Here is a 26,811-nt window from a genome sequence, read left to right on the forward strand (position 1 = left end):
TCTCCTATATGTATCTTACCTAGTCTGCATTCTTTCTTTTTATTTATGCATATTTGACTAATCACTCCCCTTTTAAACAGTTTTTAACTTTTTACTGACATTGGAATTATTTTTTACTTATTTTGAACAACTATATTAAATAGATGGAAATATTTGTTTACATAGATGACCAAACCGTTTGAGACCCACTGAGATAACTTAGACTACAGTTTACAATCTAATCGCTCAGCGAGTCCTTTACATCACCTAAACTGACGTTATCTGAGCCTCTCATGCGGCTTTCACACCAGCGCTTTTCCCTTTCTAGCTCCTAGCTAGAGCTTTTCTGGTTCAGCTCCGGTTTCCCTTTTCTGCTCCCGCTCTGTTCACACCGCCCAGAGATGCCGCTGCTGCGTCATGACGTCACCGTTTACATCGCTGATTTTCTCCCCAACGGAGCTCACAACAACAACAACAACAACGGGTCGATGATCGTGTTGCTTTTAATCATACGAAGCCAGATTAAATTAAATAACGACTTCTCCAACCTTATACTTTTCTCCAGAGTGCCGTGGTTCATTGTTTATTAATGTGTTTCAGCGGCATTTACCGACCGCTGCAGTGCTGGCTGCTCTTCCACGGGAGTTTATTCTCCCGTTAGCTCCGGGTTAGCTCACACGGCTCTAAAGTATTCACTGTCTGACTGTCACACAAGCAGCTGATACATATCCCCAGTTCCCCTTAAGTGAATGTGTGTCAGTCTGAATTGACGCTGTTTGGCATCACAACGCTGTTATGAAAGTTTCTCTGGTATAACATGGGTGATGTTAGCATAGCAACCGAAGCTAAACTGACTACTTGCTAAGCCGTGTTCTACAGGCACATTTTACCGGCGTATTTTTCATTATGATTCTACTTGTGATAGTCGGACATGACAACCTGTGCAGCCCAAGTATTGATTCCATCCGATAGCTGCTATAATAAAAAACAAAACGTCTGCCTGCTCTCCACAATGATCAATAACAGCGAACGGATGTAGGGTGGCCATTTCCATAACACCAAAAAGGAGGACACTTTGGGATTATCTTTTAGTTTTTATCCTGGCTTCACTGAATCCTTCACACTCAAAACACAATAAGACTAGTGTACTAACCACAAGTTGAATGTCTATTTTCGATACTTTTGCCCTTTCCTGGCTGCTTCCAAGAGTTTTTTGTTTGTAAGGAGTCTCTGGTACATGTCTGTGCACTCAAATGTGAAGTTGACACAAATTTGCAGCTCTGCCTTGACACTGTCCACATCCAGACGATTTCTCTCATTTCTCCATACTGAGGTCATCATTGAGAACACACGTTCTGTATGGGCATTGCTACATGGGATGGAGAAGATGTAGGCGCTGACCTTCCTCAGATTCACAAGTGGGACTTCTGCTTTGGAAAACAGTTTGAGATACCGCTCCTCACTGTGGCATCCTTCCATTTCTGAAGAGCTGAGAATAGCTTCCACCATGCCATATTCCTCATAGAGTCCATCCAATGTCTTTCAGGCTGCAGGCTTGGACTGCATCACTGTATTCTCCATAGGACACAGCAGTTGTGAGGCCAAGCTTTGGCACTTTACTATGAAAGCTGTTCTCAGAGAAGTCATACCTTTCACTCACGTATTTCTTGGCTCTTTCATAGAAAACAAGAAAATCAGCCTCACATTTCTTTGCCAGATCAGGGGTTAGCTGCTTGAGTTTGTTGTTCACAGCAAAGCCAAAAAATGTGTCCTTTAACCTTCTCTCAAGTTTCCCTTTCAGTTCAGTCATTACCTTAAACACAGAGGTTATGCTGAATGATTTGGCCTCAAGTGCTTCAATGCAGTCTGAAAACACTTTCAGAATGTGACTGAGGAAGAGAAAATACATCTCAGATACTTCGTTGCCATCCTCTCCAAAGCATTTACACAAAATCTTGGAGCATTCCTCCTCACCTAGACTCTGAAAGTAGCTGGTCAGGGGTCTCCAACACTTCAGGATTCTGTCAATAGATGGCAGCAGAGACAACCATCTCGTGACAACGTGCCGCAGCAGATTGCATTCCTCCACTTCCACAAACTCGCAGAATTCCTTCAACTGCGCCGTTCTGCTAGCTGAGATGCTAAAATGGCTATACACCTTAAGCACAACATTTTCAATGTCAATATCCAAGTTGCTTGCTGCATATCTTGTTGCATTGTGCAGAATATGGGCTAAACAGTTTGCAGCGAGCACGTCTTTTTGAGCCAGTTTCAGTTTCTGATAAACACTGTTGTGTTTTCCATAGTTAACGCTGGCGTTGTCTGCTGCATATGCTGACATTTTTTTCACATCTAGTCCAGACATCTCCAGTTTAGATAGCAACTGATTTGTTATAGCTTCTGACTTTTCGTTGCTATCACTGTAAAAATCCAACAGTGCATGTTGCACGCCCTCCTCAAAGTGAAAATATCTCAGTACAATGGGGAAACACTTGATCGTACCTTTGTTTGATGCATCACTTGCCACTGAATAATGCAGTTCATTTTCTTTTATATAATCCACATGCGTCTGGACAGAGTAGCAGCACCTTTTCCTTTGCTGCTTACGTCCACATCGCAACGACACAACGTGCAAAAAGCATGGAAGTCGTCCTTTCGACTTTTTGTGAGGAATCCATGCTCTTTCGACCATTCAGGATTAAATGAAGTCTTTCGTTTCGGCATTTCTGCGGTTTAACCCTACCGCTAACTAGGTGGAGTTGGCTCATGAGCTAGTCGGCGAGGCTAACTTCACTCTGTGCCACAGTGCCCTGCCGTGAACGTGACGTCAAGAAGCACATGGCTAATTGTTTACGTTTATTAACCAATGAAATACAAGATATTTATTTGACATCGCATTCAGCCAATAATTTGTAAGACCACAAGTCTTACGGGGATATATACTTACACATAACTTATTTTTTGTATTTCTTTGTATAATTGTCTATTTTTTTTTATACCCTAAAAGTATAAAATAGGGATGACCTCAAAAGGAGGACAAATGAGCGTCCGGCTCAAGGCTGCGCCGGCAGACGGACACAGACATTGAAAACCGGACTGTCCGACCTAAAACCGGACGGATGGCCACCCTAAATGGTCAAAGTAAGGTACAAATAAACAGAATCACACGAAGCCTGGTTAGTGTTGCCTGACTTTATAAAGTGTTTTTTTTTTTATAAGTGTGTGGTTGCCTTCTAGTCACTTTGCTCAGCGCTACTGCTTGTAGGCAGGCATGACGAGACTCTTCAGTCGACCCATGGCATGTTCAGGGGAGGTGGGTTTAGTTTCCTGCACGCCTCGACGTAAGAGAGACGTAAGCGACGCCGCCTCTAGCTCCGAAGCTCTTGCCTCTAGACCGACAATTTTTTGGAGCTGGAAGTGAACCGCATTCCGGAGCTATGAGGCGGCGCCGCTGCGGTGTGAACAGGAAAAAACGGTACTTTTCAGGCTCCAGCTCCGAGCCGGAGCTGAAAAAGCGCCGGTGTGAAAGGGGCATCAGTCCGACAGGAGAGAGCTCTCCCTCTCCTTATTGTTGAAACAGCTTCTAATCTCCGTTAGCTCCGAGCTAGCACCAGATGCTAACAACAACCCCCGTCACTCTCTCTCTCTCTCTCTCTCTCTCTCTCTCTCTCTCTCTCTCTCTCTCTCTCTCTCTCTCTCTCTCTCTCTCTCTCTCTCTCTGTCTCTCTCTCTGTCTCTCTCTCTCTCTCACACAAAATGCGCTCGTGCCACACACACACAGACGCTCCTCAGTGACGATGACCGCTTGCGTAAAATAATAATAAATACAAATAATAATATACACATTTGAAAAGTGGGGGGGACACAAACGGGATTTTGAAAAGTGGGGGGGACATGTCCCTCCTGTCCCCAGTGGAAATCACGCCCATGCATGGATGTATGATGACGGTTTACTCTGCAGTGGTGTACACTACAGGGTGGGGGAACTACTCAGATCTTTACTTCAGTAATAACAAAGTGTAGGAATACTCTGTTTCAGTAAAAGTCCTGTATTTAGAATGTAAGTCAAGTAAAAGTACAAAAGTATTAGCATCTAAATATACTTAAAGTATATAAAGTAAAAGTAGTCATTGTGCAGATTGGTCCATTTCAGAATAATATATATGATATGTTTTATAATGATTGATCATTAAAGTGTTATCAAAGCTGGTAAAGGTGGAACTAATTTGAATGACTTTGTATACTGCAGGGCAGCTTGTGAATTTACTCCAGGTCTAACTAAAGTCTGGTTTAAGTGTTAACCCCCTGTAACAGTGTGTTATATTAAAAAAATAGAACGATCCTCTCTCTTGCTCATATTCTGCTCAGTGTAAGATTTGAAAACAAGAGCAGATCACCAATGCTAATTGATGGCCAGATCTTTATGAAATATATACTCGATACTGAATATATCACTTTTCTAAATAATGTTTTATATGGATCTTGACTTGGTATCGCTCACTATTTATCCGTTTAGAATTTAGAAGTTTTAGGCATTAGATAAAGAGTTTCGATCTAATCAATAATTCCAATGCACTGCTTTAATTCTGTTGAACAATCATAGGCTTTTACCCGTTGGAAAGATTGCCTTGTGCACCGAAATTACACTGTTGTTGTGATGGATATTCAGAGCGGCGGCACAAACGGTGACGTCATGACTCAGCTCCTACAGGGCTCTGGTTGGTGGAAAAGCAAACTGTTACCAACCAAAGTAGCACCAGCACGGAACTACTACAACAGAACTGATTTCAGTGGAGAAGGGGTATCAGGGCCTCAAAGTGAACGTGGGGCCTTGGGGGACCCTGAGGAGTAAGGCTCTGAGCAGGTTCCCCCTTTACCGTTTGCTAACCCAGCCTTGGTTGTCCCTTCAGTATGTAACCTCTGAAGTAAAAGTCTCAGTGTGAGGCTCTGGCATTCACTTCAGTTTTCTAATAACAAAGCTTACTGAACTCCACGTGAGAGCTAATCCTCTGCAGCTCACGCTCAGACTGCCTCCAGATAACTGGGGACAAGGGGGCCGTGGTATGTAATAATCCCCCCCCCTCCCACCAACATTCACCCCACCTCTCCACAACAATACCCCACAGACTTTAGTTGGAAGAAGCATTTTGCAATACTGACTCTCTACATCTCTTTGGCTCGGATTGTGGATTTTTTTCCCGCCCCTCTGTGTCATTTTCAATCCACTACTGTTTGTGTACTTCAATTCATTTACATTTTTGCAAACCGCAAAAAAAAATGGGAATAGAATTCGCTGTCAATATGTCCGATGAAGTTTCACTTTACGGGGGAAAAAGTGCCTTTACCCAAATGGAGCACAACATAGTGGCTGGATATCTGATAACGGCAGGTAACAAAGATAATGGCTTTATGAATAGATGAATTGATAATGAGTAATCTGAAAATGGTGTTGTATGCAATGTGATTTATCTGCTTGGTGTTCTTCTCTAGAACCTTGTAGTCCTTTTATGTAACTCTGCATTCAGACCTTGTTTGAACATACTCTCAAAACATCTAACAGTTACGTTTCCAACCATTAGCAGTAAGCTGGAAGGAGATATGGGAATGTGGCTTACTATTGGCAGTGTTATGTAATTCCTCATAAAGAATAATGAAATAACACATTAAAAAGTGTATTATGCTGCAAGCTTTCCTGAATACCATATTCCTGTCAAGCCAACTCCTATTACTATATATGCTAAAGATTCTAAACACACAAAAACACACACACAGCAAAGTTTAGGCACTGTATAGAGTCTTGCAGTGATGATATGTTTGCAGGCCAACCCTAAAGTTAGCATCGCTAGGGCACCCTCGACAAAAGGTCAATTGGAATTTTTCTATTGGATTTTGGAATATTGCAGGAAAACAGGATAATCTCTACATGAACAGTATTTTGTGATGTTTGAGGCGTTAATGCAATTGCCATAAGTGAAACTAACGTTAGCCTATAAACTGACTACATCACGGTCACTTGACTGCGCATCAACATCGCTAAGCTAAAGGCGGCTAATGTGTCTTAAACCTTTACTTAGAATATTTTTTTAATTGTAAGGTGTCCTTGGGTGCTTTTAAAGGCGCCTCTAAATAGAATGAAGTATTATTATTCATTATTATTAATGTTATAAAATATATAAGCTTCAGACCTTCTTTCCTCCTCTTAGGTATCGTGAGTTTAGCCAGCAACATTGTGGTTCTGTTGATGTTTGTGAAGTTTAAGGAGCTGCGCACTGCCACCAACATCATCATCATCAACCTGGCTCTTACTGACATCGGAGTGGCTGGTATCGGATATCCCATGTCAGCAGCCTCTGATATCCATGGTAGCTGGAAGTTTGGATACACTGGTTGTCAGGTGAGTGCCCTCTTCTGAACACCATTTAACTGAGGGGGACAACCCAAAACGACATGGAATGCAAGTTAAAAGCTTGATTCAAGATCCCTCCACTTCGGGTCGGTGTTCTTTTCTCATTAATGACCGGTTTTGCTGCACATTATCCCATTATAACATTACATGTCATTTGTTAGACGCTTTTATCCAAAGCGACTATCCAAAGCGACTCAGTACTGTGGACAATCCCCACAGGAGCAATTTGGGGTGAAGTGTCTTGCCCAGGGACACAATGACATGCTGACTGCAGTGGGACTCGAAGTTATTATCCCCTGATTTGAAGTCCAGCACACTATCCACTGAGCCACAGCCTCCCTCCCCTTATAACATGGCTATGTCCTGTTTAAACCAACAACTTGTCTCACAAAATGTTCTTAAAATAATTGTTTTGATGAAAACAAGAAGAAAATCATAATCTGTTCCATTGTGTACCAACGGCTTATCTGCGGTGACAGGAACATCTCTCAATGTGACGGCAGCACTGATGGAGGTTTTCTGTAACTGTCCAAGTCTGTTCACCTTTTCTTTTCCATTAACCAGTCTTTAAACCAGGGGTGGGGAACCTTTTTCCTCTCAAGGGCCATTTACATTTTTTCAACATCTCCGAGGGCCGATTGACCGATTGACCTCTGCTTAAAAATACTAAAATCACAGCCCATTCATTTGGCCTTTCTTTCATGTTGTGCAAATAAAAAGCAACCTCTTAATCCAGATATCTTACCATGACTCGCGTATGCATGCACGTGCACGGGCATGCTCCCCCGGGAAGATATTTTTTTTTAAATGTTGAAGTTAAAAGCATCAATCTGGTGCACTTTGAGAGCAACATTAGGAGATCTATGGATACATCTCTCAACACCCATATGAAACAGAACTGTAAGCAGATTTTCTTTTTCTTTATGGATATTTTACAAATCACTCCCCTTTCAAACTCTATTCTTGTTTATTAATAACAACTTTTTTTTACTGTCATATAGTATTTTATACCTGTTTACTTTATTCTCTTGTTTTTTTATAACTATAATGATCATATAAAGATGTGCCTTTACCTCACTGGTTGTAGAAAAAGCTTCTTATATTCGTTAGCATAGCTAGCTAACCAGATGCTAATAACAACAAAGTTATTGACTGTATGATCAGTATGACAGAGGAACAGATCGCCACTGGGCTTTCAACTAAAGACACAGCCACGCAAAAACTGCGGCATGTGTACGGCTCCTTATGGGTACTGCAATTTTTGGAAGTGGCGGAGCGGCGTTCTGGTGCTCTCCGTCAGAACTGCACCCCTGTCAGACCCAAGCCCCCAGGAAGTGCGCCGGACTCAGATGAAAATATTCGTGGTGGCCAAACGGCAGTACTACACTTCCGTTTGGTTGCTATAGGCCTACCCAGCGCCTTCTATTATACGGCTCTGGGCCTACCATATGATACCGAGGTAGTCGTCATACTTATACATATATAAATAAAGATATATGTGTCAAAGCTCTAATCAAATTAATAGTTGTATTAATTATACTTGTATATGTATATATATATATATATATATATGTATATAGCCTGTGTTGTATATTTATACACACAAATGAACAACCTTGTGTGTGTCAAATAACAAGTTGTATTGTAGTGTTTATTTTAGTGTTGTTTTATGCTTATCCACATTTTGATTTCAGAGCACAGGAGAATGCTGGGCACAACATAAAGCTCAACAGTGAAGCTGGCAATGCTGAACAAAACCATCTAGTTATAATATTTATTCAGCTGAAAAAGTCAAAGCTCTACGAAAATGTAATTAAAAATACATAAGCATTTCAGGTAGAAATCAGCATTTTATATAGAAATTCACAAATATAAGAAATGAAACCTAAAAGAGATGTTACAAAATGTATACCTCTGATGGCTGGCATAGTAGAACTAGGTGAAACAATTTTTAATACAATTTATATAGATTAAAAGGTAATATAATATTGATTACAATGATTCTATTAAAAAATCCACCAAACATGATCAACAGGAAAGCCCACTGAAGGCATGTTATGGTTTGAAAAAAAGTTGAGGATGTGGTCCAGACAGTTAAATCAGGAGAGACTTCATTTTGTTTAAAGAACATTTATTGACACATATGATAAATGTTAAGTCTTTGGCGATTAGACCCCGATCCTGAAATCGTATATCCAAAGGGGGAAATGCAGCCGTGAGCATATAGGGAACCCCCCGGGGTCTAGACACTGGTGATGATGCTGAAGATCTGGATTTGATGAGGAGATGGGATGAAGAGGAGGTGTGATGAGGTCTTTGGATAAGCTCTCCTGGCACTGGATATGATGAAAGGAGATGGGATGAAGAGGAGATGTGATGAGAAATGCTGTTTTCACCCCAACCTCTGCTGCTGAATGATTTTATATATTACTAAAAGTGCTTGTCTTTGATATTATAATGATTACACCAGAAAGTCACTCTTTGTGAGATTTATTTTTTCACATTTTTCCCACCCACAAGATGATTTAATTCATTGGAGGCCTCAAAGCTGGGTGAAGGTATTGATGCACGGATCAATGCAATCCTTTACAACAGCATTCTACTATGGTTGGGGATGTCTGTAAAAAAAGGAGAAATAATCTTAAACAAAACAAGTGTCGCAATATAGGGAAACAAACTGTGACAAAAACATATCAATTAGATCAGAATCAGAATACATTTACATTGTTACAGCAGAAACAAAGACAGCCTAATGTTACTTAAAGTATGCATAAAAAAAGTATTAAAGATTAAAAACCAGAAATTATAATAAAAAAAGTTACACATTTTACAAAATACACATCCTGTAACAGTTTGGAGGATTTGGCAGCCTGGTATATTACACAGTTTTAGCGGCATAAATATATATAAATATATATATACACACACATGGTTGGTATTTAACAACAAGGGGTGTTATAGTCTGTGTTGTAGTGTGTGATATTGGTATTTATGGAAACATTTTACACCTTTCCTTCAAGTATTATACGTTTTAGTTACTTGTTGGGTACTTAACATGAATAATCACAGTTACTATCCTTTTACTCCATCACATTTCAAAGAGAAATAGGCTATTGTTATTTTAACTCCACCACAGTAATCCATCATCAGCTTTACTTTTTAGATAAAGATTTAAATCACAATTGATCATAACTCAAAATACATATATTTGTATATATTACCAAGTGGTTTCATGTACAACCCACAAAAGTATCATGCTAAATTAAGCTCTGTTGCTTGGATATCACTAGATCCTGTTACATCAGCGTAATATAAAAGTAGCCTACACAACGACTGATGTGTAAATTAGCATAATTACTAGCTAGCCGCTAGCTGCTAACTGCCACGGCCGCCTCGTTAATATCAAATCCATCATAATAACAATCCATTACCATGCTGTCATGAACGTGCGGTGCTCTTACGTGTACGCAAATTGACGTGCTTCTTCTTCTTCTTCTCTTGAAATTGACATGCTTGATGTGAACGAGCATTTTGGGGAGCGTGATTAAAGTTGCGCATGTGCTATGAGCGCACATACGGGTACTTCTCAGGCATGACGGGTAATCTGTGACGTTTCGCTCTCTCAAAAGTTGGGCCATTTTATCATCATGCGCCAATGAGCAACTCTCATAGGAATGAATGAGGCCCCGCCTCCCATGCTGTATCCAGTTCTTATTATACATCCATGGTCAGACCAGACATATACCACGTGATGACACGTTAGGCTCGTGTTTTGTTCAAGGACCCTGACCCGTGGCCAGGAAAAACAGGCACTCGCTTGTTTAATTTTTTTGCGGTCTAGATTTCTTTTCTTTTTTTTCTTTTTTGCGTGTGTTTATAAATTACCTCGAGGGCCGTACCAAATGGTCTCGCGGGCCGTATACGGCCCGGGGGCCGGAGGTTCCCCACCCCTGCTTTAAACACTGCCAGAGCCCATACTGTGTTCCTGTTAGTGTTTACTTCCTGTCTGTCTTCTTCTGATGTTCCCTTTAGTGTTTACTTCCTGTCTGTCCTCTTCTGCTGTTCCCTTTAGTGTTTACTTCCTGTCTGTCTTCGTCTGCCGTTTTCTTTTTTATGGATTTTTTGTCAAAGCACTTAAGATATTCATTGCTATCGGGATGTTAAGAGCATTCCATGGAATATAACAAAAAGTGTATCTCGAGCCGGTTTCTCAAACTTACCTACCCCACCTTTAAATGTTTACTTCCTGTCTGTCTTCTTCTTTCTCTGTGTCTTTTAACTCTTTCCTCCTGTTGTGCTGTTTATTTGTTCTTGTTCTCTTTTTCTTTTCTTTACTGGGGACAGTTTAGACAAGTTTTGTGCTCTCCAAAAATATAAAAGTGATTATTCAAAAGGTTTTTTATGATGTTTTCTGAAGGAGGAAAACGAATGTCCTAAGCAACGGTCTTTTTCCTTTAGCAGCTAAAAAAATAAGAACAAATGTTATGTTGAGATTAGGGGCTGTATAACCTTCAAAAGTAAATGCTTTCTGGGCAGTATTAAGATCATGAATTAATGGTCTGAAATTGTAAATTTGTTCAGCTGATTCTGGCTTCTCATATGTGAGAACCTCGTGGATTAATAAAAGTCTGTATTCCTTTTATTTTTCTTTATTTCTCTTTCTTTTTGTATTAATTATAATAAATGTAATATCTCTGTGTCTTGGACTTTTGATTGGACAAAACATCCCACTTCAAAATGTTGCCTTTAGCTTTGGACAATTGTGATGGATATTTGAGATTTCAAACGGTTTTTTACCAAGTGTGTACATGGTTAATGCAAAACAATCTGCAGATTTATCAATCAGGAATATAATCGGTTATAAACCAAAGGCTTTGTTTTAGGGAGATAATAAACATTATATCAAAGTCCTAGCATGTCCTTTAACTACACATCAGTTAATTACCTGGTGTACCTCCTTACATAGACACTACCTTTAACTGCCTTTAAACCCATTGAAACACGACCATTAAAGTGTGATTAAAGTTGCTTTAACCAATAAACCTTAATAAACATGGTTAATTATAATTATATGACAGGCCCACTATCAATAACGGTCTGTTAATTAACTTTTTCTGTGTTTTTGTCCCTAGATCTATGCAGCTCTCAACATCTTCTTTGGCATGGCGAGTATTGGCCTGCTGACGGTGGTGGCCATCGACCGATACCTCACCATCTGCAGACCTGATCTAGGTATTCAATCACTGCAGTTGGGGGATTTCAACTTATTTATATTCCTACTGATATGCTTGTTTGGACGGCCATGAATCAGGGGGTCAAGCCGTAGTCCTTATGTCGAAATGTTTTGGGCGAGATACTGAACCACAAAATTCACCTGGAGGAATGTCTGTCAATGAGAATCAGTTTGGCACATTGTATGGGATCACTATAAATGTGTGTGTGGATGAATGTTGTCCTGCAGTGTAAAGGTGTTTTGAGTGGTGGGCAGACTATAAGGCGCTATACATAGTTAACCAGCTCTTGTCTCCATGCACGTGTTTAGAACTAGACTGACTACAGTATCCATTCAGTAGCGTTAAGCCAAGCCCCCAGGATGTGCGGCAGGCGTTTAAGCACATTTTCATAGTGGCCAAACGGTAATATTAAAACTTCCGTATCAGTCATGTGATGCCATTGAGCCCAAAAATATATTCCCATTGACTTACATTGGGAAAGAGACATCTGTGAATCAGCATACTTAAAGCATTTTTTAAATAAAGTACATGTCTGAACATTTGAAAAACCCTAATTAAAATGATTAGATCTTAAATAAAATGTGCTAATAACTGACTACAGAGTTATTTCCCACTCCATTCATCTGATGACCGCTATTTCATGTCCAAATAGACATGAAATAGGTGGGAGGCGGGGTTTGAAGGATCCGGGTACTTTTGCTCTTGAGAGTCAGGCCATTTTGGCTTCATGCACCACTGAGCAGCGAATGAACTGGGTCCCTGCCTCCAACGCTGTATCCCGTTCTCTTTACACATCCATGTGTTTATCGGGCAAACCTAACTAAAATAATCCAATAGTTTGGCAGTAATGTCAAATTGGAATCTATGTATGTCTGTCATTCTGTCCTTAGATTTTCTGGACTACCGTTCCTTCAAAAAACGTCCCACCCAGCAATGTATTGCGGAGGACATTTCATTAGTATTGTGTTAGGTCACACTATGTAGTGTATTGAGATGGGATCATTATTAAGCAGTGGCGAGCCGTCAGGGCCCTCTAGGCCCTCTGTGAGGGCCTAAGATATTCCAAAAAATAATATTTAAAAACATTAAAAAAATATATATTTTTTAAAAATATATATTTTTTTTATATTATTTTTGTTATATTTTTCATTAGTTTTACGGAAAAAAAAACTTGATTTAATAAAATAACATTTCCAAAGAAATAAATCCTTCGAATCTGCCTGTTCGGTCTCTGTTTGAATGTGAAGGGTTACATGAAAGAAGGTCTGGCCCTCTCTGCGATTCACAGAGGGCCCGCTATAGTATGGGCTCAGAACAGTCTCATAATACACACATGTACACAGAAGGATTCACACTTGTATTTCATGATCCGCAAAAGGATTCACACTTGTATTTCCGGATCCACACTTGTGTTTGTCAATGCGCACACAAATGTGTTCCGTTTCATATACATGTAAATAAAATCCAAATACAGAAAAAAGTTTTACATATGTATTTTTGATCCTCACATATTTGTTTTCCATTTAAATCCCCTGAACCTGCAAACACAAACCGCTTTCTGTGCATGGATCGCTGTGCATTCGTGTGTGGGTTTTTTGAGACTCCCCTGACGGTCACCCGATTCGTACTTGTAATTTTTTCTATCTATAGCCAATCAGATGTCTCCTTCATTCTAAGCCAATCACATGAGCGCGTCCCCACGAGGGTAGATTTATTGCGTTCATGACACTTCATATACGCATTTTGCGCTGTCCGGACTCGGAGCAGGGTTTCCGCGGACAGAATTAATTTTACCGGACAAATTTGAAACTTACCGGTCATGTTTCAATAATAATAATAATAAGAAGAAGAAGCAGAGTTTCCGTTAGTAGGTAATTACCGGACTATGACCGGATATGGCTAATAACACGGGAGTAAGGATCATCTATTTTTTCCTCTCTCCTGACAGCCCGCCAGTTTCTCATGTAGCTCGCTAAAACTTCACTCGCGTTTATGTCCATATCGATCAGATCCAGCTCTCCTGATCGGCCTTTATAGAGAGCACCGATCAAACTATTAAGAGTGAATATCGGCCGATAATGACCGGCGGGGCTCCCCCCGTTGACAGTTCACTGTCTAGCACTGGCTTCGTAGTGCACTGATCGATTAGGCTAAGCTAACCTGTAGCTGCTCCCTCCACACTCACAACAACTTCATACAGACATACATAAAGCAGCTGTATTCGCCATACAGGAAACACACATTTAAAACGGTTTTGCCTGCCGTTTTTGTGTACACAAGCATTCATTAATGGTTCGGAAAGTGGCACTGTACCTTAATAATATAAAGGCTTGTATTTGCGTGCATTTCCTGCTCTGAAAGTGTCAATGTACTGAGAGTGGAGGTGTCCTGAGATTAGCGCCTGCAGGCAGCCAGGCTCCATGGACCTGTCAGCTCCGGACAGCGCAAAATGCGTACATGAAGCGCTACGTCATGAACGCAAGAAATCTACCCTCGTGGGGGCGCGCTCATGTGATTGGCTTAGAATTGAGGAGACATCTGATTGGCTATAGATAGAAAAAATTACAAGTACGAATCGGGTGACCGTCAGGGGAGTCTCAAAAAACCCACACACGAATGCACAGCGATCCATGCACAGAAAGCGGTTTGTGTTTGCAGGTGCAGCGGTTTTAAACGGAAAACAAATATGTGAGGATCAAAAATACATATGTAAAACTTTTTTCTGTATTTGGATTTTATTTACATGTATATGAAACGGAACACATTTGTGTGTGCATTGAAAAACACAAGTGTGGATCCGGAAATACAAGTGTGAATCCTTTTGCGGATCATGAAATACAAGTGTGAATCCTTATGTGTGCATGTGTGTATTATGAGACTGTTCTGAGCCCATACTATAGTAACTGAACGAGAGAGTAATGTCAAATGACAGTCCAATTGACCAATCATATCTTCCCTCTAAATGGGTGGGTTTCATTATCGCGGACTTTATGACAAGTTCCGCCCGCTGTGAAACTTTTCTTGTTTCCATAGGAACAACAACTTCCTGTCAACAGCGTGAACTCGCCTTCAAAATAAAAGCATGCCAAATTACACGTAAGACATACAACTGTAACGAAAGTAACAAACACAATGCAATATCATTTTCAATGTCAAAGAACACAAATTGGGTTCACAGGTGTTGTTTTGTGTGGTAGAGGGTCGCTGTCATTGATGCGTTTTGCACCCTGGGCCGTTGTTTTGATATTCCGCTGAAGTATACGCTGTGACGTAATAACTATTTTTTTTCCTTTTTTTCGAGGGAAGGGGTGGGGGTCAGAGGGCCTAGGTATAAAGCTCACGGCTCGCCACTGTTATTAAGTGTTAGACTGTTAAACTTGTACAGCTTTCTCTCCCTCAATGTTTGTGTGGGCTTATGAATAAAAATGATGTTATTACATTGCATTTAGCACATGCTTTCATCCAAAGCAACTTTCAACAAGTGCAATCAACCATGATGATGCAAACTCGAAGAATCATGCAAGTACATTAGCTTTCAATAAGCCAAACCTTGTTTGTGGTTCAACCATGTCCTGAATGTAGGAGGGGCCTGTTCCATTCACTAGTGATGTTACGTATTGCGCCGAGGCTTCGGAGCGTGTGTCGAGTAATCCCCGAAGCTTTTTGTGAAGCATGTATCGAGGCTTGTATCGTTTTGGGCCAGTGACGTCATCGATGACAAACGAAGCCTCGCTGCCTGTCGATACCACGTGACTGCTTCAGAAAGCGATTCAGATCGGTTGAACCGTTGAACCACAACGCTCATAATGCCCATGGATGTATAATAAGAACCATATTACCCCTCCTGTACCCGGGTCCGCTGGTGACACGATGGAATTAAAAGAGCTTAGACCCTCACTTATATAGAGGTCGGAACATGTCATAAGTATAAATAGATATAAGCATAAATAAATGTAGGAACATGAATAAATACAGGAATAAATACGATGGAGTGTTTTCAGGGAGATTCAGTGTACGGGCTGTGGCTCAGCTGGAAAGCAATTGACTCACGACCGCAGGGTCCCTGGTTCAACGACTGAACAATACGTCTTTTTTGTTGTTTATAAAAGCTACAGCTAAATGAGATAATGTAGTTAATAAATGTATTCTTTGATATGGTTTAGCCTTTCTCAGGCTACAACATGGTTATGTTTATGAATATTATTAAGGAATACAAATCCCTCTTTGCAATGTTTACCAGCCTCCTTAGGCTTTTCAATCACAATCATTCAACTGGAATAAAAACAATATTGTTAACATGAAAATATGATTTTATGTTCGTTGTTAAGAGTTATTCTAAGGCTTTACTCATTGGGAACTCGGTATGAGATAGAGTACACTATTGAGATGTCAAATCTGCCTGTTTTACACACTTTGACCAACAGGGGGGTTTGTGTTCAAATGAAGCCCATGATGAAGCCTCATGAGATGAACCCTTTTGCGAACCAATTGGCTGGAAAGCTTCAAAGCTTCATAAGGCTTCATCTCGCCATCACTACCATTCACAGTGCAGTGGACCCAACCTGGTCTGACCATGGATGTATAATAAGAACTGGATACAGCGTGGGAGGGGGGGCCTCATTAATTCCTATGAGAGTTGCTCATTCGCGCATGATGATAAAATGGCCCAATTTTTGAGAGAGCGAAACGTCACAGATTACCCGGCATGCCTGAGAAGTACCCGTATGTGCGCTCATAGCGCATGCGCAACTTTAACCATGCCCCCCAAAATGCTCGTTCACATCAAGCACGTCAATTTGCGTACACGTAACAGCACCGCACGTTCATGACAGCATGGTAATGGTTTGTTATTATGATAGATTTGATATTAACGAGGCGGCAGTTAGCAGCTAGCGGTTAGCTAGTAATTATGCTAATTTACACATCAATCGTTATGTACTTTTATATTACGCTGTAACAGGATCTAGTGATATCCAAGCAACAGAGCTTCATTTAGCATGAAATAATTCTTGCACTGTATATATATATATATATATATATATGTATATATATACAGTGCAATAAGCTTCTTAGTGCAATAAGAAGCTACAGGGACGTTAATCTACGTCGGTAATATTAACTTTATTTAATACAACATTTACGGTACAAGATTTAATCATACAGCCCATGTAGTATAATATTTTACAAATGATGAATTACAGCAAACATGTGCAATATATCCATTATTACAGCTCCGTGGGCTGGCAGTAAGGCGATATGGGTCCGTTCTTATTGTACATCCATGGGTAAAGATAAACGCATGTAGTGCTGAACACGTAACATGAACGTGCCGGGCGGCGCGGTCCCGTGGGTTAGATGCGCGTTCATAATGCAGAGGGAAATAACTCTCAGAATAACGTTATTAGCACATTTTTACAACTTGAGGAACTAATGTTTTTAATAAGGGCTATACAAGTGTTCATACTGGGTAGTTTATTTAGTTTAAAAAAAATTATCCAACGATTTACAGACCACTCTTTCCCCATGTAAGTCAATGGGAAAAAGTGTTTCCGGGCCTGGCAACCAAAAGGAAGTGTAGTACCGCCGTTTGGCCAGCACGAATATTTTCATCTGAGTCCGGCGCACTTCCTGGGGGCTTGGTCTCACCAGAATGCGTGACTCCACCACGACTCTTTAACACCGCAGTGCGTGGTGGAGTCACGAACTTTGCTACATTTACGTGTCTGCACCACGCAAACAACCCCAATGTAAAGTGAATGAGGCTCCTTTGTCGTGGTGCACACACGCATTTCTACAACGTCCCGCAGTGAGCTTTTATTCTATAAAACGTTTTTAAAATCTACTTTATAGCTTGTAGTAACTCACGGGAGGCTTATTTTATTTTATTTGTATTCATAATAATTTTTATTTTTCGTCAGAATGTATTATTGTGCATTATTCACCAATTTTTGTTCTCAAAAAACAGTGCATTGTGTGTAATACAACTGTGATTTTTATTAAATTAGTTCGTTTTTAAGGAAGGCCAGAGCTTCAGCTGTGTCAAATAGATTGTTCCCTTTAGTTAACGTTATTTAAAAGATAATTATATTCCTATTTGATCAAGTCCCCTTTATTGTATTACGGACCCAAAGAGCAATGTGAGCGTCCATTCCCATTGGATAACGGAGGATTTTACACCCAGAAGTAAGTATTCTCCTTACTGTCGATTGATTTTACAGTGATATCTGCACTACTCATCAACTCAAAAACACCAGATTATCCTTGTTAATTACACAACATTGATTGGTTTACATTGTGTACAATGCTTTTGTATTTCCCCCTTTCGATTCGGAGAAACAAATATTTTTTCGGAGTGTGTGGATGGCAGAAGACACTACACTACCCAGAATCCTCAGCTATGGGACTACACCATGTGCTTAGAACGTGTCCTACCCCCCTCCCCCCCCCTTAGGTCACAGGCTCCTCCAACAGTGCAACACAATAAAACAGATACACAGAAAAAATAGTGCAAGTAAATACAAAAAGAAAAATAGTAAAATAGTAAAAAGTGAAATAGTGCAATAGGAGTCTATATACAAGTGATTGGAATATGATATATTAGATAAATAATTTCTAAGTAGCAGCCAGATGAATGTTATGGATGTTGTTTCAAAGTTCAGGTGTTTAATAGTCTTATGGCCTGTGGGATGAAGCTGTCCCTGAGTCTGGTGGTTTTAGTCCGGATGCTGCGGTACCGCCTGCCAGACGGCAGCAGACAGAACAGTTTGTGGCTGGGGTGATGGGGGTCTTTTATAATCCTGAAGGCTTTCTTTAAGGTTAACCTGGTATTTTTACTCCACTACATTTATTTTAGTTACTTTACAGATTTGGATTAATGATGTGAAATATAAACAACCCTTAAATCAGACTTTAGTTACACCTGAGTAAAATTCAGTGAAGGTGATTGTCAAGTGCCAACAATCAGGCGAGATATTTGGTAGTGGGTGCTTGAGAAGACAAAATATTTATCTGCAGATCCCTATAAGGTATATTCATTACTCGTTATTCTCTACTAATAGTTAATTAAAAACTGTATATAATATAAGTACTATTTTGCACATCCCTTTCAAGATTTCAAGATTTTCTAAGGTTTATTGACATATCATATACACAACTACGGTGTAGTTATGCAATGAATGAAAAACTTGGGTCACAGGTTCCTCAACAGTGCATTACAAGACATCTATCGATATCTGTGTACCTCCACCATTAAACATATTCTGCATATTTCTTATACTATCTACATACATCTTATAAGAGTATAATTCATATGTATAATATCAGTTAAAATAAGTGCTTCAACATAGTTAACATTGCAGGAAAGTTGATTGTCAAGTTCCAAAACAAACCATGCAATATATTAGACGTTAAGTACTTTATCAGGCTTAATATCTGTAGATACCCCCAAAGCTTTTTTCTTATTTAAAAGAAGACCTTAACCTAAAGTATTCTTTAATGTTTAAATAAAGCCTTATTAGTTTGTCTGTTTTGCACATCCCCCTATCAGGCACTAAACTGTTTAATTGTAGAGATCACTTACAGTATCTTCTTGATATTTTCTATTCTATATTATTTATATCATTGACCTTCCACTTTCCCACTATATTAAGAGTATGTACTCTTAATATTTAAATGTTTTCATCAAATATAACACATTCAAAAGTGCTTTACAAAAATGAAAGACATTAAGAAAAAGGCATTTTAAAACAGTCATTAAAAAGCAACACAATCTACCTGCATTGCAATTACTCTAAACGTGTAATAACGTGCTTTAACCAGTAGGAGGTGCGGGTTAAAAAGCTGTCAAGTTTACAGTGTTAACAAAATAAAATATACTGCTGTTTCCGGTTTAGTTTACGACGGATATATTCTGTTATTGTTTTGATATTTGTAACACAAAAGCGATGTAAAAAACCCACAGCAACACAGAAAAGATGGTCTTAACATGACCCAGCGGTCTAGTAGTTAATAAAAAACAATAATATCAAAACAAATTATTACTACTAACTTTATTGTGAAATTAAAACAGAACGGTAAAAGAATAGTTTCCAGTCTATTCTATCCCGATCTCTGTAGATAAATAAAGAACTACGACAGATGTGTAATGTTTAATGCAGCCAAACCATTCATTACAATGCATTCATGTGATGACTTTCAAAGAGTAAAGCAAGCACTGCTGAATAAAGTATGATTTGATCTTTTACGAAACGTTTTTTTCATATGGAATGCAGTTGGAGGTCAACCAATCACAGAGCTTGAGGCAAAGCGGAACAATAGCTGAGGATTCTGGGTAGTGTAGGGTCTTCGGCCATCCTAAACTCTGAACAAATATTTGTTTCTCCGAATCGAAGGGGAAAATTACAAAAGCATTGTACACAATTTAAACCAATCAATGTTGTGTAATTAACAAGGATAATCTGGTGTTTTTGAGTTGATGAGTAGTGCAGATATCACTGTAAAATCAATCGACAGTAAGGAGAATACTTACTTCCGGGCGTAAAATCCTCCGTTATCCAATGGGAATGGACGCTCACATTGCTCTCTGCGTCCGTAATACAATAAAGGGGACATGATCAAATATAATTATCTTTTAAATAACATTAACTAAAGGGAACAGTTTATTTGACACAGCTGAAGCTCTGGCCTTCCTTAAAAACTAACTCATTTAATAAAAATCACAGTTGTATTACACACAATGCACTGTTTTTTGAGAACAAAAATTCGTAACTAATGCACCATAATACATTCTGACGAAAAATAAAAATTATTATGAATACAAATAAAATAAAAGAAGCCTCCCGTGAGTTACTACAAGCTATAAAGTTGATTTTACAAACGTTTTATAGAATAAAAGCTCACTGCTGGACGTTGTAGAAATGCGTGTGTGCACCACGACAAAGGAGCCTCATTCACTTTACATTGGGGTTGTTTGCGTGGTGCAGACACGTAAATGTAGCAAAGTTCGTGACTCCACCACGCACTGCGGTGTTAAGGAGTCGTGGTGGAGTCACGCATTCTGGTGAGACCAGGTTGAGTGGACCATAGTGATGGGAATTATGGCTCTTTGAAGGGAGCCGGATCTTATGGCTCCGTTCCTTTCAAAGAGCCGTTCAAAAGAGCCGTTCAAAAGAGCCGTTTTTTTAAAAAGGGGGCGGGGTTACTAGGTTTATCTGCGAAATAATCACCAGGATAATGATTGACTGCATTGCCAGACCTAATGTCAATAATCTGCATTGTAAACATGACACAAGGTGGCGCCATATCCATGTCATTCATGTCAGTGAATGTACTTTGAATTTACCCTCTGCATGTGTTAAGTAAATAAAGTTGCCTTGCCTTGAATGAAATTCACGCAACTCTTAATATTAGTAGTGTGTTTTTAAGTGGCGATGGAGATTATTTGTTGACCCTGCTTTAAAGGATATTTTGCCTTTACAAATGGTGCGCTTTATCACTGCCTGGGTTTTGGTTGAAGTGCATCCAAATGCTGCTGCGTTTTCGCGTTTGGCTCATTTTACATCCGAAAAACACGTCGTCTATCTGTCCAGTACCACTTGTTATGACTTCTCTCTCTCGCGTATTCCGTTAAGACCCACCCCACCTAACTCCTCGTGCTGAAACCTACAAATCAGAGTAGGGGCGGGTCTTCACAGAATACGTTTGGGGAACAAAATCAAGCTTTTTAAAAGGCGAGTGAATTTTGGCAGGCAGTGAGTGCGGACCAACTTTGATTGAACGATAAGAAGAACGGCTCTCACCAAGTACGACTCGGTTCCCCTCGTTCGTACCAAAGAGCCGTTCAAAAGAATCGGCTCGTTCGCGACCGACACATCACTAGTGGACCAGTACCTTGAAGTGTCTTGAAGCGGTTTAGGGCAGCTGCTGGTATCCAGTGAAGGGAGAGAAGAAGCTGTGTAGTGTGGGAGAACTTAGGGAGGGTGAAGACCAGTTGGGCTGCTGGGTTCTGTCTGAGCAGGGCTAAGGGAGGCAACTCGTGTTGGGAGTGATGCTCAAGACCAGAAGGAGCACAACGTTGTTTGGATCCGCTGTTATCAAGCAGGCTACAAGCAGCAATACCTCTCACACACATATATCATTTTGTAATACATTCCACATACTCAGTTGGCAGTATCTTAGAGTTATTCAACAGCTCTTTAATAAATCCTGGAGTTGATATCAATGTCCTTTCTCTCTCCAGGACAGAAAATGACGATGCAATCGTACAACCTAATTATTCTGGCAGCGTGGCTCAATGCTGTGTTCTGGTCCTCCATGCCGGTGGTGGGGTGGGCTTCTTATGCCCCTGACCCCACTGGAGCCACATGCACCATCAACTGGAGGAACAATGATGCGTGAGTTTCACTACACTGCACAATGTATTGAGTACTTTACCCATGACATTCTTCTTTTAATACTACCAGGAGAATTACTCACCAACAATGACGACACAAATACTCCTGCTGCTACTGTGGGCTAGGGTTTGGGTTTAACGTTAGGGTTATGAAATGATTGCATCTCACCCATAACAATTGTGGGTCCTTAGCAAATCTGATGACCAAAAGGCAGTAAATTAATATACACAAAATAAACATATAACTAAACCTTTTAAGAGAAAAACGATATTTCATAATAAATCTGTTAAAACGGTTCCATCCAGACAAGGTTTACTTCTAAATATACATTTAACGGTTAGGCTGCTGAAATGTAAAGAATGTCTAAGCTTAAGCCCTTTGAATGATCATCTGATTAGGGGCCTCAGTCACACAACACCATGAACAGGCATACACTCTTCTGTTATAACAGGCACATATTTGTTTCAGAATTACTCTAGTATTATAGTGTGTGACTGTTTATTGCAGTAAAGTGAATTTTGTATTGTTTAAAATTCTAAAAGTCTATGTCACTTTAGCCAATGCAACAAGGCAAATAGTTGTTTAGAATAAAGTAAACAAATGTACATGTATAATATGGAATTTGGGGAAGGTTGACCCAAATGAGGCAAACACTGTTAATAAAAGATACAAATGTATAAGGTTTAATGCAGGCAAGGCAAAACAAAACAAAACAGACCAGAATGGAATGGAGCGTAACAGAAAGAAAAATGAGGGAATAAAGTGTAGGTGTACAGGAGGTCAGGTGGATGCAAGGCTATGATAGGCAACCAGCGTTGAAATAAGTACTCTTATGGCGCGTTTCCACTACACGGCCTCGCTCGGCCCCGCTCGGTATGGCTGGGCCTCGTTAGGACTGGCTCACTTTATGGCGCATTTCCATTACAGTTTAGGAACTGGGGTAGTATCTATAGTAACGCAGTGTAGGCGGAGCCGTGACGTGATCTTCAGAGAACCCCAGAAAAACAACACAGCCGTTAGCTGTTAGCACTCAGAGCTCACAGCTCCTCATATATGTTCAGAAACTAGACAAAAGTTAAACAAGTACAAACCACAGACTGCCTGTGTCATGGTGAATACAGTCGCTGCTTTATTTATGTCTGTATAGGCCGTTGTTGTGAGTGTGGACGGTCGGAGCATATACTGCGTTAGCTTAGCCAATCTCCATTTAGAACACACGCATTTTAAAAGGTTTTTCGCCTGCCGTCTGTCTGCAGACTTGACAAAGCATTAATTCATGGTTTTTACTAACCGGTATCAGTATGTTGTTACTTCGGCATCATTTTGAAACGTGTATTACAATTAAATCACGGTCAAATATGTCCATCTTGTTGTAGTTGTAGCCCCCTTGCCAGCGATGCTCTCTCTAGTTTAGCATACTCAGCCCGACTCAGCCTCGTTGTCTCTGGCCCTGGACCCACGATTTTATGAGGCCAGAAAAACTGTGAATTAGGACCCGCCGGCCGGTACTAGGCCAAGTGGAAACGCAACCAAAGACGGGCCGCTGACGTCACAGCCCTCTTAAACCGTGCTCCGCGCTGTAGTGGAAACGCGCCATTACTTAAAGGTAGGGTAGGTAAATTTGAGAAACCGGCTCGAGATACACTTTTTGTTATATTCCATGGAATGCTCTTAACATCCCAATAACAATGAATATCTTAAGTGCTTTGACAAAATATCCATAAAAGAATGTCATCTGTGGAAGCCGTAATACTGTAAAAAGCACGACCAATCATTTTAGCCGGCCCGGCTAAAATAACTGGATGGCCTACCTGCCTGTCAGCCTTCCATCTGTGCACAAACTTATCTCGTGCCCTCATTGGTCATGTGCGCGTTCGTGTGTGTTGGAGGAGGGGCTCTATAAGGAAGTGGCAGATTTTCTCCGGTTGTGTATTTTCAAATTCTAGCGATCTCGAGCCGGTTTCTCAAACTTACCTACCCTACCTTTAAAGTGGACCTATTATGCTATATTGGAAAAATATATTGTAGGGCCATACCTATACAAAACATATCTGTGGTGGCGTTTTAATCCTAGTCTACATTTAATAGCCACCTCTGTCGGGGTTGTGGGTTTTGACCAAGCGGCAAACTCTGGGGAAGAGCCGGGACGCCAATACGGAAGTGCCACAAACTGCAGTTCATATATTGGCCGATAGGCGCTGACTGCAGTAAGGAGCAATTTCCATAGACCCCCATGTTAAAATGCCCAATTTTACAGCCTAAAAAAACATGTTTCTACCCATGGATCCAATAAATATTATTATAGATATAGTTAGATTCCACCTTCATGATTATGAATCTGTGAGTGAATTGTTTTCTAACGCAACCCTTTTATTTATATTAGGTCTTAAAGTTTTTGCATAAATTAGGGCGTGGTCACATTGACTGACAGCTCTGTCAAGTGACTGCTGCTGTTAGCTTCTTGTCTCTCTGCTAGCTGCCTGCTCCCTGCTCCGTGAAGCTACGGGGACTCTCCATGCTCAGTTCATCCAGGGAACACAACTTGACCCCGGCTGTGTTTGTTTGTTCTTCATGCTTATATATCGGACTATTGTGACTCGCTCTGCGGTTAAAACAGATGGTGCATGAATGCCGTTTTGCGGTAAGTGAAATTTGAGTACTTTATTTATGTGTTTATGATTTTAATCAGCTACATAATGAATGTGTTAGCGTGTAAGCGTGTGGTAGCTACATCGGTGCTAACGATGCTAATCGTAGCCTCCAAGTTAAAACCATAGACCGTATATATAAAGGTTAAAACGAAATAGACAAGTGTTAAGCGTTAAGTGGGATAATACTGTAGAACAAACGGCTTCTGTTTGAGGTTGATAAAATAAGGTCATCCTTGTAACTGTAGAGAGATATGTTATTATGTAGGGAACTTTATGCATCGCTAAGGTTAATTTAAATTGGCTATGCTCGAGTATGTAGACAAGCTAACGTCGAAGTAGTGTATGTGAAATCAACCTCACAATAAGATGTGTGTATATTACAATTATTAATGTCATATTTCAAGATGATTACTTCGATATTACAATATGGTTGGTTGAGCTGGAGTTCATTATTGAGCTTACACGTTAACATCACAGTCATCTGAAGAACGAACCCAAACCTTGTTGTTTTTATTAATTGCATTACCAAATTGGTATAAAATAAATAGTAAGCATTGGTAACACAACTTCCAAAGTTACAGTAAAATAAAAAGGACCCTGACTCGGGCAATACACAATCCAACATGTTCAACAGAAGAGAATAAGTTATATTGTTTGTACACATGGTACTTTACATATATATCTGTTTGTTTAAAATGTCCAGGTGATGCAGACAGGCTGGACCAGAGAGTGAGAGACAGAACTGGACTCCTCACAGCAGTGAACTTCAGCACAGGTACAAATACTCTTTTTTCATACTGTACAAAGAATCAAGAAAGATATTGGTTTAAATAAATGAAGTATTGACTTTAATACACTGATATACATTCCATTAAACAATACTAAATACTAGATCACCTACACATCAGTTAAGTTGAGGGTTTTTTCCATGCAAAAGGTTACATTTAGATGTTAACAAGCAATATGACTTGTCAGCTTTCTAATTTAATGTATTGAAAGCAAAGCTATTTAACACATAGTGAGAACTGCTATTTATCTCTCAATATTGTCTGTAAAAACGTGGTAAAAGTTATTCTTTCAGTGAGACAACAGAGCAAGCTTCTACAGTTGCACTACGTTTTGATAACAGTTCAATATTATTTTGATAATAAAATATATTTCAATGTTGATGCATTTCATACTGTTCATTCATAATCTGATTGTCTTTGTAGCTCACTGTTGAAATAAAAAAAAAACATACAAAACATATAAAAATAATTATATCTACAGGCCCTAAACACACAAACACACCTCTTTCATAAATGACACAATAATAATATGTTTTATGTTTCCTGTAATTTTTGTTAGGAAAGGACATGCCTGAAAGACATGACTCAACATTTTCTCCTTCTCTGAGGGTCAAGAAGAACATCAAGAGGAAAATTAAAAGCTGATGTTATGAGATTTTAAGACCAGAGGCCTGTACTACGAAGCCGGATTTTCCTAACCTGGATATGTTTGAGTTAGCCGGTTGGCCAAATCCAAAACATACTCGCTCTGGCTAAACTGTACTACGACGCTGGTTATCAAGTGGATCGCTCAAGCCAGCCGTGTCCTATCTAGTTAGGTGCGCGTTCACATGAAAGGGGTGGTATTTGGAGCATTCGACCAATCTCAAACACGGACAAGCGTACTGACAGCGCAGCGTCATACTTCTGAATGAAAAGTGAACTTTAATATTAGTCAAATATGAAGAAGTTAAACTTTAAACATCCATGACTTAAACACTTTATCCAGGATAAAAGCCACATAGCTGCACCTGCAAGGTGAATACAGCTGGTAAAAGAAAAAGCGTTTGAATGCGTACATTAACAGGTTTATGAAATCACTGCCCCGTCCAAGACACGAGTGGATCTGACTTTAATTAGGAGAATTTGACTCGAGTGTTTCGTCAACTTAATGTGTTGCTTAAAATAATACTTCTGCATACAGTATGTGACACTGTGAGTGTTGCACGGCCAGATATGGCTCAAGAAGCTGACTCAAATAAGGAAATATATGATACATTATGATGTGATGTGATATGAATGATAATGGGACACATCGACGTCTGCACTCACAGTGTTACTCTGATCCGGTTACTTATGTTGTGGCAGATATTTAAGTAAGCT

The 26,811-nt window shown here is 39.9% G+C and overlaps 1 protein-coding gene across 1 annotated transcript in view; it reads left to right on the forward strand.

The window, feature by feature from the left end:
* Window positions 1–5,256: 5,256 nt before the first annotated feature.
* Window positions 5,257–26,811, forward strand: part of rrh (retinal pigment epithelium-derived rhodopsin homolog) — a 45,953-nt gene continuing 24,398 nt past the window's right edge. Inside the window, exons 1-4 of the mRNA XM_034135297.1 lie at window positions 5,257–5,368; window positions 6,183–6,373; window positions 11,518–11,617; window positions 21,857–22,010. Of these exons, the coding sequence (XP_033991188.1) occupies window positions 5,257–5,368; window positions 6,183–6,373; window positions 11,518–11,617; window positions 21,857–22,010 (557 nt within the window). The remainder of the gene's footprint in view (window positions 5,369–6,182; window positions 6,374–11,517; window positions 11,618–21,856; window positions 22,011–26,811) is intronic.

The sequence above is a fragment of the Trematomus bernacchii genome, unplaced genomic scaffold (assembly GCF_902827165.1).
Source record: "Trematomus bernacchii unplaced genomic scaffold, fTreBer1.1, whole genome shotgun sequence".
Classification (NCBI taxonomy): Eukaryota; Metazoa; Chordata; class Actinopteri; order Perciformes; family Nototheniidae; genus Trematomus; species Trematomus bernacchii.